Source organism: Melanerpes formicivorus, unplaced genomic scaffold (assembly GCF_026170545.1).
Source record: "Melanerpes formicivorus ecotype bairdi unplaced genomic scaffold, bMelFor1.0.p_v2 SCAF_6, whole genome shotgun sequence".
Taxonomy (NCBI): Eukaryota; Metazoa; Chordata; class Aves; order Piciformes; family Picidae; genus Melanerpes; species Melanerpes formicivorus.
The window spans coordinates 10,950,240-10,968,219 of NW_027142358.1; the positions used below are offsets into that span (position 1 = coordinate 10,950,240).

The following is a 17,980-nucleotide window of genomic DNA, read 5'->3' on the forward strand; positions in this document are numbered from 1 at the left end:
ACCCCAGGCTTCGCAGAGGACCTACAGCCATTCCCCCTCTTTTAAATCATGCACACACCCTGAGTGGAAGGGGAGCAGCCTGGGCAGCGTCCAAGGGTCATCAGTGCCCTGGAGGCCTGTAACACAGTGCAGAGCAGGGGCAGCCCTGAAGGAGGTGGGCAGGCCTAGGCCTCTCCACACGCAGGTGCCAATGCACTGTCCCACACCCTGTATGAGGTGTCAGGCACCCCTGCTCAGCCCCAGCCCCTTGATGCCGCAATACACGGCACAGCCTCACCTTTGTGTGAGCTGCAACATGTTTACCCTCCCACTTCCTTGTTCTACTTAGGCACAAGGGCCATAAACCACCCAGCTGGCACAGCAGAGCCCTCAGTGGCACGGACAGGAGGAAGAGGAGCGAGAGGGATGGCGGCCAGCCCCCTGCTCCATGTCAGAAGGGCACCCCGGGTGCCACCGTGGTGGTTGGGAGCACAGCCCTTCCCCTAGGGCTGGCCCTGCCACCTGCAGTGGGTCTTCTCATGCGTGCTGGCCACCCTCATGCTGGGGTCCAGGAGCGTACCAGGGGGCAACAGGACCTACTTCCCCTTCTTCTCGGACTTCAGGGGCCACAATGTGACGGCCCTGCGTGTTGGCGAGTCGTCCGCCCTGGCTTCCATCTTTTTGCTGTCCTTGGTGGGAAATATCTGGGGCATCTGGCTGCTGGTGCGGCGGCAGCACCGTCTGTGCGCTGCCAACTGCCTCGTCCTCAACCTCTTCTGCGCTGACCTGCTGTTCATCACCTCCATCCCATTCATCGCCGTCGTGCGCTGGACGGACTCCTGGGAGCTGGGCGACGTCGTCTGCCACATGCTCTTCTACGTGGTGAGCCTCAGCGGCGCCGTCGTCATCTTCTCCCTCTCGGCCGTCAGCCTAGAACGTGTCGTCAGCATCGCCCGACTGCGCCACGCTGCGTTCCGCCGCCGCAAGGCGCTGGCCGCGGCTTTTCTCATCTGGGGCTTTGCCGCCCTCACCACCCTCCCGCTCTGCATCTTCTTCACCGTGGTGCGGCTCCCTACCGCCACCGGTGAGGTGAGGGCGAGCGCCGAGGAGGGCCAGCAGAGAGGAAGTGGGCACCACGGGAGAGGGGGCGAGGGAGGCGGCAGGGTTAGAGATAGGGAAATGGACGAGGGACCAGACAGCGATAGAGGCTCATCCGCCTCTATCGCCGAGTGGACACCACTGGGGAGCGAGCAGCGCTCCGTGTTCTGGGCAGGTGCTGAGGTCATGCCCGCAGGGGCGGACAAAGTTCCCCGCGGCAGGGCAGCACGGAAGACCGCACCGGTTCCCGCCGTCCCCTCCCGCCCCACTATCCTGGCAGGACCTCCCTTTAGGTATGAAATGTGCATCGCCTGCAGTGTCTGTGTTCCACAGTGCGGTTCGGAAGTCTCCCTTCAGCACACTTACTCCTTAGTGAAGGGGTCGCATTCTGACAGAGCTGCCCAGCACATGTGACAATCTCTGTAGAAATGGCCACGCACAGACTTCTCAGCCTAGTATTTTAAAATGCATTCAAAAGTACATCCAGCATGACAAACAAATGCTTGATGAAGTTTTAAAGTCTCTAACTTTCCATTTTAAAGTTACCATTAGCATTTGCTATTACATTTATGGCAATATTTAGATTGTGGACAATAGTTATATACTTGTAACTATATGGACTTTTAAAACCCTCCAGTAATGCATTACTTGACTGCTCTGCTTAAACAGAAAGTTTCCACAGACTTGTTACAGTCTTCAGCCATTTTCTCCATAGGCACAGAAGGAGGTAAAGGACAACTTTGTAGTGAAAATCAGAGTACTATGTTAATTTTCTTCTTTTCTTTGCAAACAGGAGGTTCAGATTTGCACATTGGTTTGGCCCAACATTGCAGGAGAAATAATTTGGGATGTGACCTTTGCCATTGTTTGCTTTCTAGCACCAGGAGTAGTCATTGTCATCAGTTATTCCAAAATCTTACAGGTATGTTTTTCCTTTAAATTTTGTTGTAGAACAAAGAGACAGAAATGGTAACTCACTAGGCATCAAAATATTGTCACTGAATACAAATACACCTAAAGGGAATAGACATAATTTGCGCAGTAAACGGTAATTGTGATGTGAAATGAGCACAGTAGCCTGTACATAACAGCCTATACATTTCAGCTAAGAGCCTGCCTGAACAGCACATGACTGGCAGCCCAACACAGTTTGTCTTCATTTGTATACAGCATCTATTACTTCTTTTACGTGCTGTTTGTTTTTAAAGACTGTCAATCCTTTATATGCTAAGAGTCAAGCATCTGTAATAACTAAAAAACTAGATTTTGCTTTCCTTGAGGCTAATCTTGATTCATAAGGGATTTGTAAGGAGCAAAGAAGCAAAGAGAGGGAGGACTAGAAAAAAAATCCGTCCCCTTTTATATCTGCTGATTTTCTTTGTCTAGTTCTAGTACACAGATCTTGTTATACTTATTCCTCCACAATTTCAAACTTTGCAAATAAAACCCTTTATGGTAAACACTCTGCTTCTACTTTCTGAATGAATGTTGTTTAACGCCAGAAATGTAGGCCAAGACACCAGGCACCACAGAATTTTAATCATTCTAGCGACATGATATTGATATTAGCTACCTAAATTCTGTATAAAACATCTGATTTCGTATTATTTAATCTCCCAAAACCAGGGTGAATAATATGTAGAAAATTTAAAATTAGGCAATATCTACATTTTAGCAACTGCCCCCAAAAGATTCTTGATTCCTGTATTAGGTAATTAAACTTCCCATACTATCTATAAGGAAAATTATAGGCTTTGGGAAGGAACATTGAAAACTCAGATTATTGAGCAGGGAATTAACTGATGGAATGCTGAGCACCAAGGGGCTGTGTGTTACATGCACCAAGCTGCGTGAACCTAGGACCTAGAATCTGGGCTCTACATGGACTTGCCTATTGTATCAGGTTTAAACTCATTGTCAAAATCATCACCTCTTAGTTCTGTACACTCTGTGAGCTCATTATAACCTTGAGGTAAAGGCATTAGGCAAACCTCTCCTAATGAATTAAAGCACTTGCCTTTTGCAACCTCCTATTTGCTGTAGATGAACACACAGTTAGTCAGTGCAGAGTCTGAGCCCTGTAAAAGAACAGCAAAGAACTGCAGAATGACTGACTTCATGAGAACAGTCCATGGTGCCAGTGTGCAGAGAGTACAATGCTCAGTGTCGCTGAAAGCAGTTCAAAGCATTCATGTATTCAAATAACACGGATTAGAATTCATGATCAAGTTATTTGGTTTTCCACTCTTTTCCCTCTGAGACAAGACTAAGGTTATAGGCTGGAACTAGTAAAATTGTTCATGTTCTGGAAGTTATGTACTTGTATATACACCATTCTAAGTTCCTGGTTCTCATAGCTTAGTCCAGATGTCCACAACAGATATCTAGATTACTTACACTAGGCAGACTGAAAAGGAACCCCAAACATATCACTATTTCCTTTGAACACTTCATTAAGATGCAGATGTGTCTTATTTTACTGCAGTGCTAGATGATCTTTAAGGTCCTTCCAAGCCAAACCATGCTATGATTGTATTCTTGTGTTCTTAGTTACAGTCTGTGCAGTTCCATCAGGAAAGGTGGAGGGTACTTCTGTGGGACAGAGAAAAAGGTATCTGATGAGAACATTCTATAGTCATTTTGAACAGTGGAGGCTGAGGAGGCTATGGAATTTGCGTTTCCCACATTTGTATTAGAAGTGGGTATTAGTCCTTTGTATTTTGTGGAACCTTCATACTTGCTAAGACAAGCTAGGTTTTCTCAGAGAGCAACTATTGGATCAGCTTGTTTGGAGGAGTTAGTCTAGTTTCTGGATTTCAAATGTGTACAGCAGAAGATCATCAGGCTGGAATAGTTTTACATGCTCAAAGTATCAGAATTATCTGTCCTTTTAAATTAGGGAAGCAGATAGCGAGACTGTCCTATTCTCAGACTCAGCAGTTGCTGAGAAGCCCTTTTTTGGATCATGAGTTTTGATTTATGCACCTACATTCTGTTGAAATCTTTGGTAGCTCTCTGGGTTCTTAATGAATATTTATTCTAGGCCATCTATCTCCATGACAAAATCAGAAAACTGCAGAAAGAATGACAAATTACTCTCTCTCTCTTTCTCTCTCTTTCTCTCTTTCTCTCTCTTTCTCTATATATATAAATCTGCATCCTTACATGAACCAGGAAGCTATTAAGTATTACTAGTATTAAGTTACCCTTCCTTTTGTTATTGCTAAAGGGAAATGTTATGTAAAAAAGTGGTAGAAAGAATCTTATGCCTTTTGACTTTCCTATTTAGACACCAAATAGATCCAGGCTTTGGAAAATCCCATGCAGGGTGTAAAATGGCATCACAATTATTTAGTATAAATGTTTGTTTGCTAAATATTTAAAATGTTATTTCTTTTCATCAGACACGTGAATGTAACAGACTTAACCACACTATGCTAACTTCAGCGAAGACAGGGTTGTAGAGAAAGAGATTTAGAATTTTCTGCAAGCCATTGGGATTCAATATTCTGCCTAATGATGGATGAGTCATACCTATGAATACTAGACTTCCAAACTACCCATAGTTCATTATAGTTTCATTATATCAGACACAGATTTTCATACTGGCAAAAGGTTCCCTAGGATTTCAGGCTAATTCACAGAATTCTGGTTACTAACTAGAAAACTGAAAGTTTACACAAAACAACATAAAATCCCATTTGTGTTTAAAATGTATCATGATTTAGTTACTGTAATAAATTCATGCTCCTTCTAATATTTACCTTATAATACCAGCCTGGATGTAAGAGAATTGGATTTTGTCCCTTCGTGCACATCAACGGGATTGTTAACTATGTTCCAGTTCACATTTGTGAAAAAAATCAATTAGTTATTTAGATAGGTCCTAATTAGAAGTTAATGGGATTTCATGAGTAATTAAGCCTCTTTTTTTGTGCAAAAAAGTATTTATGGCTGGTACAGAGCCATGAGGAGGGCAAACAGCTTGTCTAACATTGAGGTGAGTGTGCAGCAGAGAGGAAAACAAGATAGCTAGTAAAGTGAGAATGTTTGAAATGGAATCATTGGCAGAAAGTAAAAATGGAATTTGGCAATGGCTTTCTTGTAGTCACTTTTCAAAACAGAAACATCACATGCCAAGATTTACACTTGTAAAAATATAGTGGTAATTCTTCTAGATTTCAACTAAAGTTATTTTATTCTCTTTTCCTGCAGATTACAAAAGCATCAAGGAGGAGTTTAAATGCTGGTTTAGCCTGCTCAAAAAATCATCAGATTCGTGTTTCCCAGCAAGACTACAGACTATTCCGAGCCCTCATTTTGTTGATGATCTCATTCTTCATCATGTGGAGCCCAATTATGATAACTATTATTTTAATTTTAGTCCAGAACTACAAACAAGATTTAAATATTTTGCCAGCAGCTTTCTTCTGGATAGTGTTGTTCACTTTTGCCAACTCTGCTGTCAATCCAATTTTGTATAATGTCGCCCATTTCAGGCGTAAATGTGAGGAAATTCTTCTCTGTTGTACAGGGATCCCTTTAAGGCATGGGGCTGGTACAGAAACCACTGCAAAAAGAAGTAACCATAAACAACCACATTTGTCTTTCATCACCAAATAATTGTTTGAAGTCTGAGCTGTGCAACACTGTGGGTGTTAATGTCTACACTATCTCAGGTTGAATAGGTCACTATGTTATAGTATTATATCCTATATTAAAAAAAAAAGCTAAATCTGTATTTTCACTTCAGGAGAAATTCTCCTGACTCACTGTTCTGCCTCAGTAAGATTGGGACAATTTAATGCAATGGATCATATTCTCCATTTACACTGAAATAAATAGGAATTTGGTGAGTATAAAGTGGTTGAAATAAGTTCTTTCCAGATAAATTAATTTCCATGAGGGTACATTTTCAGTTGGTATAAGCATCATTAACTTTAATGAAAGTTAGAGTGAGTCTCTATCAAGAAGGCAAGTGATCCATTTTTACCCTTTCTGCTGAGTAAGAGAGGTCAACCTTCTAGTGAAACATGCATCCTCAGGAAGTATCAGCTCCTCCTTTTAATCTCATTTTAAAGAGATACTTGATTGTATGCTTTAATGGCTGACTGCTTGAACATTGGATTGAGCAGACTGACCGACTGCGTGTGGGAAAGAAAATGATAAACACAAATTGTCACCAAGTGAGTGATGAATTTGGTTCCATCTCAAAAATACGGACTTAATGCCTGTTAATTTACAAATAAAGAGTAAATAAATAAATGTTTATTTGTTGTGTGCAAAATAGTTCTTATAAAAAGATGCATATTTTTTATGTCTTCAGTACTCTTCTAATGAAGTTAATCAGTATATGTAGGGTCACTGAAATTCCTTCCTCTTATCTAAATGCTATTGGGATTGATTTCCAGTATTTCCTAGAAAAAAGATGACATTATATTTGAAAATAAAATACGTATCAATTTAGAGCTTTTAATTAAAACTCTTAGTCAGAAATTTAAATCTCAAAAAAGATTAAATTCTTCATTATCATCATCTGTTGTCAGTTCAAAATAGTGCATTTAGATAACAGTTTACTAATAAAACTAATGTCTATATATGTACAGATTTGCATACAAACTACTTGCATCCCCTGTAATCCAAGTTTATTAAAATGTTTCATTGGTTTATTAACTAGGTAAGCTACACAGGCCAGATAAATATACTCAAAATCTAAATGAAGGTTTTCAAGAGAACACCCAATCAATGTGTTAACTTTACATCCACGATGCTGTTACATGGTTTCTTTCTGTAGTTTTGGGTCTCCTTAAGAGCAAAATCCTGAAACACACAAAAAACCAAAATTTTATTTCCCAACCACTGTAGACAAAATTAAAATACACAAACATCCACCAAATTTTAAGTGCATACATATCTACTATCTTTTAAATGCTCTTGAGTCCAGCAGTCTCTTATGTGTAATGATGATGATAATGCCTTGTAGTTTATCATTCGAAAGACTTTTCAAACAGAACAGGAATTCATCTAATCTGTCTGATGCATTTTAATACTTTTAAAGTTTTGTACATCTGTTAGCTTTGGGGTTTTTTTAGGAATTTACTTTGAATACACTATTAATTAAAAAAACTAATGAAAATTCTTTGGGAAAAAATACTTAGCTTCAAGACATAGGCAACATATGCACAGTGAGGAACAGATACAAGCCTATTCTTGCAGCATCTATTAGCCTCAGAATTTTATCACAAAACCAGTAGAATGCAGGTCAGTACAGACAGTTGAAGTTGGCCTTTTTTTTTTTGCTAATTCTCTACCTCTTAATAGCAGAATTAAAAATTAAGTATCAAGGCTTCCAACCTACTAAAAACATTGAATCGCAAATAAAAATAAATGAATATATTAAATTTTGCTGTTGTTTATAATTTCTTGCAAAGATCAACACTATATTTATGGCCATGTGAGCTTCATACAGTGCAGAATTAATACAAATAGATTCCACCATAATGAATCAGACCAGAACTTTGACTAGCCCAATAGCCTGATTTTAGAATGGCAGAGCCATATCTGGATTTGACAGATACTCAGGGAACAATGAGAACACACCTCTTAAAGTCCCAGCACAACATCTGTATTTATACACTTTATCTAAAATTTCATGGGGGGAAAAAAATTAAAAATTCCTAATCATCTCATCATTTTGGTTTCTCATCTTCAGAAATTTTTACTCTTCTACTTCATTTGAAAAGCAGTGAATGCAGCATTCAAAACAAAAAAAAAAGTAACATCAATGTATGTGACATTGCTTCTTCCATCCTACCCTTTATGCAATCATCCATATCATTCACAAAAGGCTATTTAATTTGCATTTGTGGTGTCTCCTATTCTTGACTGCCTTAAATATCAACTCTTTTATGTTGTCTCCGTGTTCTTTTTCAAGACAACATTTTTATTTTCATTATTGCCAGGCACTTTTTCCAGGTCACCAATCAGTATTCTAAACACACCCCGGCCTAGCCGGTCTTTCAGGTACCCTGTTTTTAGCATACCCAGTTCACAACGTGACAATATATATTGTTCTATGTTCATAGATCAGGTGAACATGTCAGAGAGCCATGAGAGCTGACTGTGCTCATCTGTTCATACAAAAGTTCCTTCAGTCAATCTTATTTTTTTCTAATGTGTCCTTTAGAAAAGCCTTTAATCTTGATTTACAGATTTCAGTGATGAAGAACATACAACAACAGCTCTTGGTAAACTGTTCCAAAGGTTAATGACCTTTGGAGTTAAACAAATGGCTATTTATTTCTGCTCTGAATGTGTCCAGTTTAAAGTCCCATCCATTTTAATTTGTTATTCTTGTTTGCAAGTCCTTTATTATCCAATTCCCTTTGCTTGTGTGGAAAGCACAGACTTGCTCAGGTCAGGCTGTAACCTCTTTATGATGAAAAAAGATCAAGGTTTTGAAGCACTCACTAGAGTACACATTTTATAAACTCTTGATCATTTTCCCTGCTCTTGTTTGAAACTTCTAGTTAATCCTTGGTACCCTCTCCAGTTACCATTATCATCAAACATGACATAGCAAGGAGACTATGCCAAGCACAACAATGTCATATTAGTCTGTAAATTTATCTTTTGTATGCTTGGTTTATACACCCGAGAATCACTTTAACTCTTGGCCACAGCATTACGTTGTGAGTTCACATTCAGCTGATTCATCAGTCAAATCTTCTCTAGTTTTCTGTAATGGGGAGGAGGAAGTGGCGGGGGAGGGGAGAGGGCGGGGATAGGGATGGGAACACTGCTATTTTATTTTCCTAAATATTCTGATCTGTCTTCTTCATTACATTTTCTACTAAATCATTGATTAAAGTAGCATAAATGACTATCTAACCTTTTCTGATATGCATGAATACAAGTGTGCTAATCTGTATCCTTCCCCATGTTACAAGTTCAGTCTGATTACATGATTCAAGATAGAGTCATACTTCCAGTCTGAGGCATATGTCTCTCTTCCACTACCCTTTGTGAAATGGTTGGCATGAGGACCTGTGAGAAAGGGTCTGCAATAAAGTATCCTAAGAAATTATTTCCCTTAAAAGCATTTTATGAAGAATTTTTCAAAGAAATATTTAAAAAATATATCCTATTCCTTTCAACAACTATTTTGTTGAGAAAGGCAAAAGGTACTAGATAGAGACTTCTTTTTTACAGCAACTGCAAAGTTTATCCTAACTATGTTTACTCATATTGCATTGATTTAATTGCTTTACAACTTCCTCTAATTATTATCCCAGCTAACATGATATGCCACATAAAAAGATGTACACCTTAGCTCTCCTTCAGATAAGGGCAGTAAAAGTTGGAAATACCTTACTACAAGCTCCAGTTTTCTAAAGACAATATTACAGCCACTGAGTAAAATATTTAATGTATTTGCTGTTGAATAAGCAAAAAACTTCCAGGGCTTTAGCCATTAAATCTGAAATAAAATTCTTTAGAAAAAAATGTTCTTACCGTTATGAACAATAACTCTGTATTTTCTGTCCAAGCAGAGGTCTTTCTGCCTTTGTCTGACAATTTTCTGTGCCTCTGGAGGCAATCCCTTGGGGTCCCGTGAGAACACAAAGGAATAGCTATCAGCACAAGTGCCATCTTCATTTAGTTGGCGGCAGGAGTAATGAAGAGCATATGTATCATAATCTGTGTCCACTACCCAGTGATCATCATCTGGAAGAAACCATAGCAAAGAAGCACCAGTGTTAGAGACACAAGTAAAACTGAGTAAATCTCAAGAGACTGATGCCATAACTCTGTAAAGAAATTAATAGGATGAAGATTGGTATAAATGGTAGCACATTACCTCCAAGTTTACTTTTGAGGGAAGTTTTGTTTTAAAGAAGAAAATAAGCATATTTATCAGGGATGGTGATGGAGAGGAGATTTTTGGCACAGAACAAGAGCAGTATGAATAAGTACTAATAAATGCCTTGCAAATCCATGCCTGAACAGCATTATAAAATGTGGTGACAAACACAAAAAAAGACATGTGTATAACAGTAGATACCGTAAAGTACAAGGAAAGTTGGTTTTTAAACCAAAAAAAGTGAACAGTCTGACCAAAAAATTGTTAAAAATGAAAGAGAGAGAGAAGCTGAATCTGCTTTTGGGCATGCTATGTCAGGCTCCAGATTACCCAAAACTGTAACTATTTTTCTTACACTTATTTTTAAGGAAAAACATTAACATGCTGTTTCCATGTGTATTAGAAAAGTATTTGCTACAAGCTCTGTCATAAACCCTTGTCTCCAAACACAGTTACAGTTTCAGAGAATTCATAAATATTTAGCTAGTTAATCTGATAAATACGTGGTCACACAGACACCCTGGGCTAACAGAAGTGAACTTATGTGTTTGCAGTAAAAAAACATCATCTGCACCTGCCCTCTGTCTTCCTTCTGGAGCAAAAGATCCTCTCCTGATCTACATATGGACTTGTGAAGAGTATATTGTATGTTCTCTCCACCATCTCTCTTATGGTTGAGGGCCAAAGTTTTTAGAAACCTAGAGTCTGGGGCCAGCAATCTGAAACATCCGTGGAAAGATGATTCAGCAACCTTCTGTACAGAGATGCAGCCACAATTCAAGTACAATTGGCATCCAAAGTGTTCTTTGTACCTTTGTCTTTGGAGATAAGTGAGCTTCAATCACTTTCAAATTCCACCTGCTTGTCTTGGAAACAATCCATAGATATGTCTTGAGCTACAAGTGTCTGAATCTCTGCGTGGCTCAATAAATTATTTTTGCATAAGGCAGCACAGATGACAGAAAAAATGTAAATATATATGTGCTTGATCATATCTCCACATTTGCAGACACAAGACCAAGCAAAAGAGCAGTTGCAAACTCCTTTTAGCTGCTTGGTCTAGTCTAACATTAGGCTTTTCAGACAGAACAGAAGCATCTGGTAACTGAGTTCTGAAATGAAACAAGACTTAAAATGCTTCATTTGCCTTTCATTTCTGTTCAGAAAGTGACCTTCATTTATGTTGTTGGGTAACAAACAAATAAGATATGGAGATATACAAAGGTCTGGTCTTCACTTGTTTAAATAAAACCAAGCAGCTATTAAAAACAGTGATTACCATGTTCACCTTAAGGCTTTGCTGTATGACAGTCACATCAATTAGGTATGTTTAAGAAATCCATCACTTTTTCCTTCCCTGGTATGAACATATAACATAAGTAGGCTCCCAAGTAGTTCTGCATCTTCTGTAGCTAAGTACTCACTTCCTTTCTGAAGAAAAGAGGCAACACCCCAGTACTTCATCTTGAACTTGGCAGGATCCTCTGTGTCAGTGAAAGAGCCAATCATGTCAGCACAGACATCCCAGTTACTGTAGCCAGAGAAAGGAAACATCATAATCAAACCTAACAGCACAGCTTTGGTGCGACTGTGCGACTAGCACAAGGACAGCAGATAAGGCCAGAGCACCAGGAAGTGAAGCAGAAGCTTAGTGAAATGGAACAAGAGGATTGCAAACAGCTTACTTGAAGAGTCTGACTCTGCCCTTTGCAGTGGCAGTCATTTGTCCATTTTCATCCACAGTGAACTGGGCTACCACATTGTCCTGCAGAAACAGCCCCTCAGGATCTTTTTTTGCCATGGCATACCAGGTACCACTGTACTGCAAGGAAATAAGAAAAGCTTTGGTGAGACCTAGAAGTATGGAAAACATTATAAACAACATATTACAAACTAGGCGAGGTGACAGATGGGAGGGCATGCACATCTTTGACATCATGCCTCCAATTAGTACCTAAGAAACAGATCTAGCTATTCCAAAAGCATAACCCTCCAATATTTCCTAGTACAGCCAGAATTTGTGAAAGAGTGAGCATTTTTTTTTATCATCTTATTTGTAACTGCAGTTTTCCAGTATTTAGAATGCAAAATTTGGTGGGAAGAGGATAACAACTGGCAAATGTTCGCAGATCTACATATAAATGTTTTTGCTTGCAGTGATGTCTGAAAACACTGGAGTATTAATTTTTCATAGAAATCACCAAATCACTACACTCTTTTTAAACCGTACAGTTTGACACCAGTCTGTTAAATCTCAGTTTCTGCAGTACTCCTTCACCAGATGCATCATAATCCAGCACCTGTGGAGGTGTGAGCAGCATCATGTGCTTCTGCTGTTTCTTAATACAGCAGTCTGTGTCTTGGAGTGAAAATGTGAACACACCGGTGTTACTGAGCGCCAGGTTTTGTAGCATGGGAAAAGGATCCAGGAGAGACATCACAGATCCAGAAGAAAAAGATTTACCCTGTTTTTGTCGAAGTTCTCCTTGACTTTGAAACTGCTTACTCGGCAGTCCCGCTCTGCTCTGCTGATGCCCAGCAAGGCTAGTGCCAGCAACAGCAGCCAGGGCAGAGCTCTCTCCGTGTGGGCCATCCTGTCCCTGCAGCAACAGCAAACAGAGAATAGCATCAGAAACATGCTCTGTCACACAAGTGAGGAAGGGAAGAATCTGCCCTGACAGGTTCCCAGAGCATTATGCAGCTTTTCCTGAGGCATGTGCAGGCAAGGCACCTGGTTATCCCCAGCCCACCACAGCAGGATCCTTACAGACAGTGCCGGTCCCTGTAGCCTCTTCAGTGCGCAAGTGTTGATGGCAGTGATGGACTGCCCAGGCAGTGAATGCTTTATGTAGTCCTGGGGCTTTCGCAACCCCCTGAAGTACAAAGCCAGTATTGGAGGGGAAGCAGGGAGGCGGGTTGATGGATGCTGCAGGCTGGGGCCCCTTCATAACAACCTCTTGCATAACACTCATGGGCTCAGGCGGTCTTCGACCCTGATCTGCAGCCAAGCAGGTGCTAGGAGCAAATGTCTCTCTTTGGTTTTCCGAAACCAAAGACAGAGCTCATATGTGGGGAAAGGGGTTTGCATAGGTGTTGGGAGAAACAAAGAAGAAAAGAGGCACCCCATCTTTGAATAGAGGAGTGTGAGCTGCCACCATCTCTTTACACACTGCAGTTCAAAGTTCTTCTTACCCAATGTGCTCAACCCAGTTACAAGGTGCAGACTTGTTTCCTCTACCTCCTCCCCAAATTCCTCTCTTCCACTGATAAACAGTGGCAAACACCATACTTGCAAGATTCTGCTAATGTTTCTGAAAGCCTGGTCATGCCAAAACCTCTCAAGATCCTCATGACTATCTCCTTTTGTTTCCCAAAGGCTGGCTTGTGTGCTAAGCCATCTCACAATGGGCTCCCAGAGTCAGGAACTGGGGTCTGCAAATCTTCAGGAAAGCAAAAGAGCACTTTGGTGTGCACTACAAAGGTGATGGGACATGCATGTGGACTGAAAATACCCAAGTGCACGTGCACACCATATTTGGCCCTTTTGAATAAGAGCTTCCAGAATTTCTATTCTGTTTTTGGCAAAGTGTTTTCAGTTATATAAACCATTATTTTCTCCTGTCTGGGCAAGTTTTGCTGCCTCTCCGTCAATATTTGTTCTACAGTTTCAACATCTTTAGGAAGCATTAGAGAAAACCTGTTAATTATTTTCTAGACATGTAATCAGAGCAGGATAGGAATGATTGTTACCAAGAGAACTAATTAACCTACCTTTTTGCACCTCCCATTTTTGAACGAATAGAGGTAGAAGCCTTTCAATTGAAAGATCTGTGTTGGTTAAGAATTAAGCAAAAATACCATTTAAACATGGATATATCATTGTAGTATAAAAAATAATTTCAGTAGTAGAGAATTAAAACAATTTATTCATCATGGCCTTTCCCAGAAGTTAATTCAGCCTTCTATTTCCTTTATATATACTTTACATATAATAAACTTTTAGCTTTTGCCACCCTGTACAATCTTTTTCATATGTAAAGCAAACAGTGTCACAGTCTGTTTATCTTACTTCTCTGCCTTGTGTTAGATTTTTGTGCATAGAGAACACATTTTTGTTCATTTTCTCAAACATCAAACGCTCAAGGCTGTTCGAAGACTGCTCTGAAGCCTTTGATTCCCTGGATAATATCTGGGACTACAAATTCCATTACTGTTAATACTAAGCTTCTAATTGGAACATATTTAACACAGGTAACCAAGAAGGTAGATTAATATTAACTGTCTTGAAACTTTCAACAGCAATCTTTCAATAAGCCAACATTTTCATTTTTAAATGGTGCTTTTTAGGTCTGGTAATTCTCACAGAGATGAAGCGAGAAAACAGTCTGTATCCCTTGGGCAGCTTTTAGAGCCTTGACCCACCCTTTGGCAATGGTGATGCCAGATACATATATGCGTTGTTACAAAGCTTCTACAAAACACTCACGGGTCTTAATATATTAGTTAATCATATTTACAAGATCATAATCAACATAGATTTTCTTTGTTCAGTGTCTCACATGACTAAGAAGAAGGATTATAATTTATGAACTTTAAATCTATTACATTCTTTAATACCAAAGAAAACTATTATTTCTTTATTCTCTGCCAATTCACAAAATATTATTTGTCATAAGTTTGTCCTCTTCAAAAATGTGTATACTGTTTTATATTCCCAGAGAGGTTCTTTCTATTCAAATCTATTCCTAGAAAATTTTGTCAGTATCATAATTATCCGTGAAAATTCTGACAGCATTTTTCAAAGGAATATAAAGTCACTCATCCAAATAAGTCAAAACCTGATGATATTTGATCACCTCTGAAAATCTACGTCAGTAATCCTATTACACATGTTGTCTTCAGCAGTTTTACAGACAGAGGACCAATCCACTGATCTCTGCACTCTTTGGTAACTCATATCTGGTAGAGGTGGCAGGCAGAGTATTGGCAGTTACTACTAATAATACACAGAGCTCCTGAAATCTCAACAGTGCCTAAGAAAACTCTTATTTTGTACTGTTATCATTGTGGATTTGTGAGAGCACATCTACAATGAAGTTACATCAGTATTTCTCTGATTTCAAGAACTGCAGAAGAGGAGTGGGGCAAATTGGTACAATTTGAAGGTTACATAGCAAAAGTTTGGCTTTATGCCTTTTCTGGTTTAGCTATACTTTCATCTGCCTACCTGAGACATAGCTTACATTAATGAAATCCTCTCACAGTTACAGCTAAAGCACTTCTTTGGTTCAATAGGGCAAGCCTTTTATACAAAAGGGCTCCTCTCTTGTCAGGTCGGGAGTGTACTGGAAGAAGGACAGCAGGTTGCTGGCAGAGTAGCATGACTATGGAAATGGTGAATTTTTTCTCAATCCTAGCACATGTAGCCGTGCAAACATGTAAACTCATAAACATCATAAACTTTGCCTCACTTAATCATTTGGATTGACTTGGGCTATAGATTCAGTTGAGAAATAATGCCAGCAAGTCATCCTCATCTTGATCTTTTGAATCTGGATATACCCCTTGCAGATTTGTACATCTCGTGCAAACAGAAAGGAAGAGATTTTGGGCCAGGATTTCAACTGATTCTGAGAGCAGTGTACACGGATCAAGTCAATGGCATCAGATGATTGATAGGTTCTGGGAAAGCTCAGACAAATAAATGTAAAACAATTATTAAAATATTGATAACACATGAACATGCAAAAAACTCTAAAGTAAAACTTGTGCCAAGTTCAACACCATGCTTGGAAAATGTCATATATGACTTCCCATTCCAATGTTTGAAGCTTGACCATTATGGAAAGTTTTTGAAAAGTCAGCGTATACTGTTTTTGGAACAGTATTTAATTGAAGGGGAAAATGTCTTCTACCATTAAATTTTGCCAAGAAAGGGGCTAACTTCTGGAAGTGATTCTGTGATTGAAATGTTTTGTACATTAATAGCCTGTAAAATTCTGCAGTGTTTTCCATTAGGAATAGCAATAGGAAATGCACAGAAAAGATTTGCAAAGGAAGTGATTGAAAAAAGCTGTCATCGAAGGAGCTATTTTAGTTTCAGTTCTGAATTTATAATAAAAAGGAAGAAATGAGAGTCAAATAACTATTTAAAACATTTTTTAACACTGGAACACAGAGCTTTAAGTATTAAAAGAACTAGAATTTTATTTGTGGTCACAAGAATAAGTCTCCGTCTTAGGAGAAAGCTGGCTCAAAGATTTGGCAATGGGAAATGGAGCAGACTGCCCATAGCTTGAAAGACTTTTTGCTATCATCTTATGCTTATTTATTTATAGAATGCCATTCACAAACATGTGCATCCATTAAACCCTTACAGGCAGATTTTTCAGGGGAATGAATGACTGCTATGTGCACAGAGCAGTGAATCCAAGTGTAGCACTGCCCTGTGAAGCCAGACTCACAAGTGACAACAAATGGCATGAGCTGAGCCAAGGAGCTTCGTGTACTTTGTAAGGTACAACTATGTACACTGTCACCATCACAACAGTTCCCCATGGTGGCAGTTTGAGTACAGAGGTTAAGGACAGAATGGAATTGAAAAGATTGGCCTTTGCACCATGCCAGACTGTGTGCTATGTGTTTTTGTAATTTAATGACATGACATTCTCCCTAAGGAGTAAATTGAGTAAATTTACACTGAACTCTTTATAAACAGTATTTAAAATAACCTGATTTAAAATAGAACCTTTATTCTTTATAGCAAACCTTTCTGAGGTGTGAGGGGGGACAGCTGACCCAAACTGACCAAGGGATATTGAACACTATACAATGTCATGCTCAGCATATAAAGCTGAGGGGAGAAGAAGGAAGGGTGGCATCTTTGGGTAATAATGTTTGTCTTCCCAAGCAACCGTTACATATTACAAAGCCCTGCTTTCCCAGAGATGGCTGAATGCCTGCCTGCTGATGGGAAGTGGTGAATAAATTCATTGTTTTGCTTTGCTTGCATGTGTGGCTTTTACTTTACCTGTCAAAGTGTCTTTTTCTTAACCTACAGGTCATCTCACTTTAACTTTCTGCTTCTCTTCCTCATCCCTCTGGGGAGTGAATAAGTATAGTGACTATGTGGTGCTTACCTGCTGACTGGAGTGAAACCACAACAACTACTTACTTCATGAACCCCTAGAGCTTATCACCAGTAGTTTTAAGGGACCATGAAAAATTGCAACTATATGGAAGAAAGTAGCTAACTTAAAATCTCGATTGTTTACATTTTTAAGATTACTTTTGCAGGAAAAGGGACAAAATTATTTTAGAAGAAATATAAAAGTTGTTGTTTGTAAAGATCCCTAAAACATACTAGATCAGTGACATCAAAACATTTCAGTGCCAAAACCTGGCTGTGTTTGGGGTACACAGTACCTGTTGTAAATAGTTACAGAATACATTCTCACAACCTAAAAGTTTAGTGTTTCCAAATACTAAATTTTTAAAAATTATAAATATGCAGCTCTGATGTTCAGACAAAATGATCCACATCAAAATAAATACATTTGATCTGTTTCTTCAGAAAATACATTTCTCTTTCTGCAGAAAATCTTAACTGAATTAACCACATTAAGCGATATCAAGATGGGACAGAGACACTGAGATACAAACACAGAGCTGAACTGAGAAACCTTATAAACACCTTTGACATTTATGGGCTGCTTGAACCTATTTAAATAACCACGTCTGTCAGTTATCCTTCTTAGGAGTTTACATGTATCACAAGGGCTCAGGATGGTCTGCTACTAAGAACTACTCCATAAATAGTTCGATTTCTCTAGTGACTATGAACGTCAAAGGCAAATGACATCATGTATTGAAATCACAAATTACACATATGTCTGATACTCTCTGAAACAGAAACAGTTTGAAGAATATAGCACCCTGTTTGTCATATTTTTAAATCAAACTACTTCAGTATACAAAAGAATCAAAGCCAAATACATATTGTTTTGGTCTTTAAAAGTGCTGTGAAACTGACTGCAAGTT

At 39.2% G+C, this 17,980-nt stretch overlaps 2 protein-coding genes across 4 annotated transcripts; one reads left to right on the forward strand and one right to left on the reverse strand.

The window, feature by feature from the left end:
* Positions 1-344: 344 nt before the first annotated feature.
* On the forward strand, positions 345-6,624 carry FFAR4 (free fatty acid receptor 4). 2 transcript variants are annotated; one of them, XM_068139669.1, is made up of 3 exons: positions 345-1,068; positions 1,871-1,999; positions 5,293-6,624. In XM_068139669.1, the coding sequence occupies exons 1-3, from the start codon at positions 538-540 to the stop codon at positions 5,698-5,700; spliced, it is 1,068 nt and encodes a 355-aa protein (XP_067995770.1). In that variant the 5' UTR covers positions 345-537; the 3' UTR covers positions 5,701-6,624. The 2 variants fall into 2 exon arrangements, with proteins under 2 accessions (XP_067995770.1, XP_067995769.1); XM_068139668.1 differs by having other exon boundaries at positions 418-861; positions 5,293-6,341.
* Positions 6,625-6,705: 81 nt separating this feature from the next.
* Positions 6,706-12,813, reverse strand: RBP4 (retinol binding protein 4). Of its 2 annotated transcripts, none has more exons than XM_068139670.1 (6): positions 12,708-12,813; positions 12,405-12,540; positions 11,626-11,762; positions 11,365-11,471; positions 9,592-9,804; positions 6,706-6,897 (listed from the first exon to the last, which is right to left on the reverse strand). In XM_068139670.1, the coding sequence occupies exons 2-6, from the start codon at positions 12,531-12,533 to the stop codon at positions 6,884-6,886; spliced, it is 600 nt and encodes a 199-aa protein (XP_067995771.1). In that variant the 5' UTR covers positions 12,534-12,540; positions 12,708-12,813; the 3' UTR covers positions 6,706-6,883. The 2 variants fall into 2 exon arrangements, with proteins under 2 accessions (XP_067995771.1, XP_067995772.1); XM_068139671.1 differs by having other exon boundaries at positions 12,672-12,740.
* Between the last annotated feature and the right edge of the window lie 5,167 nt (positions 12,814-17,980).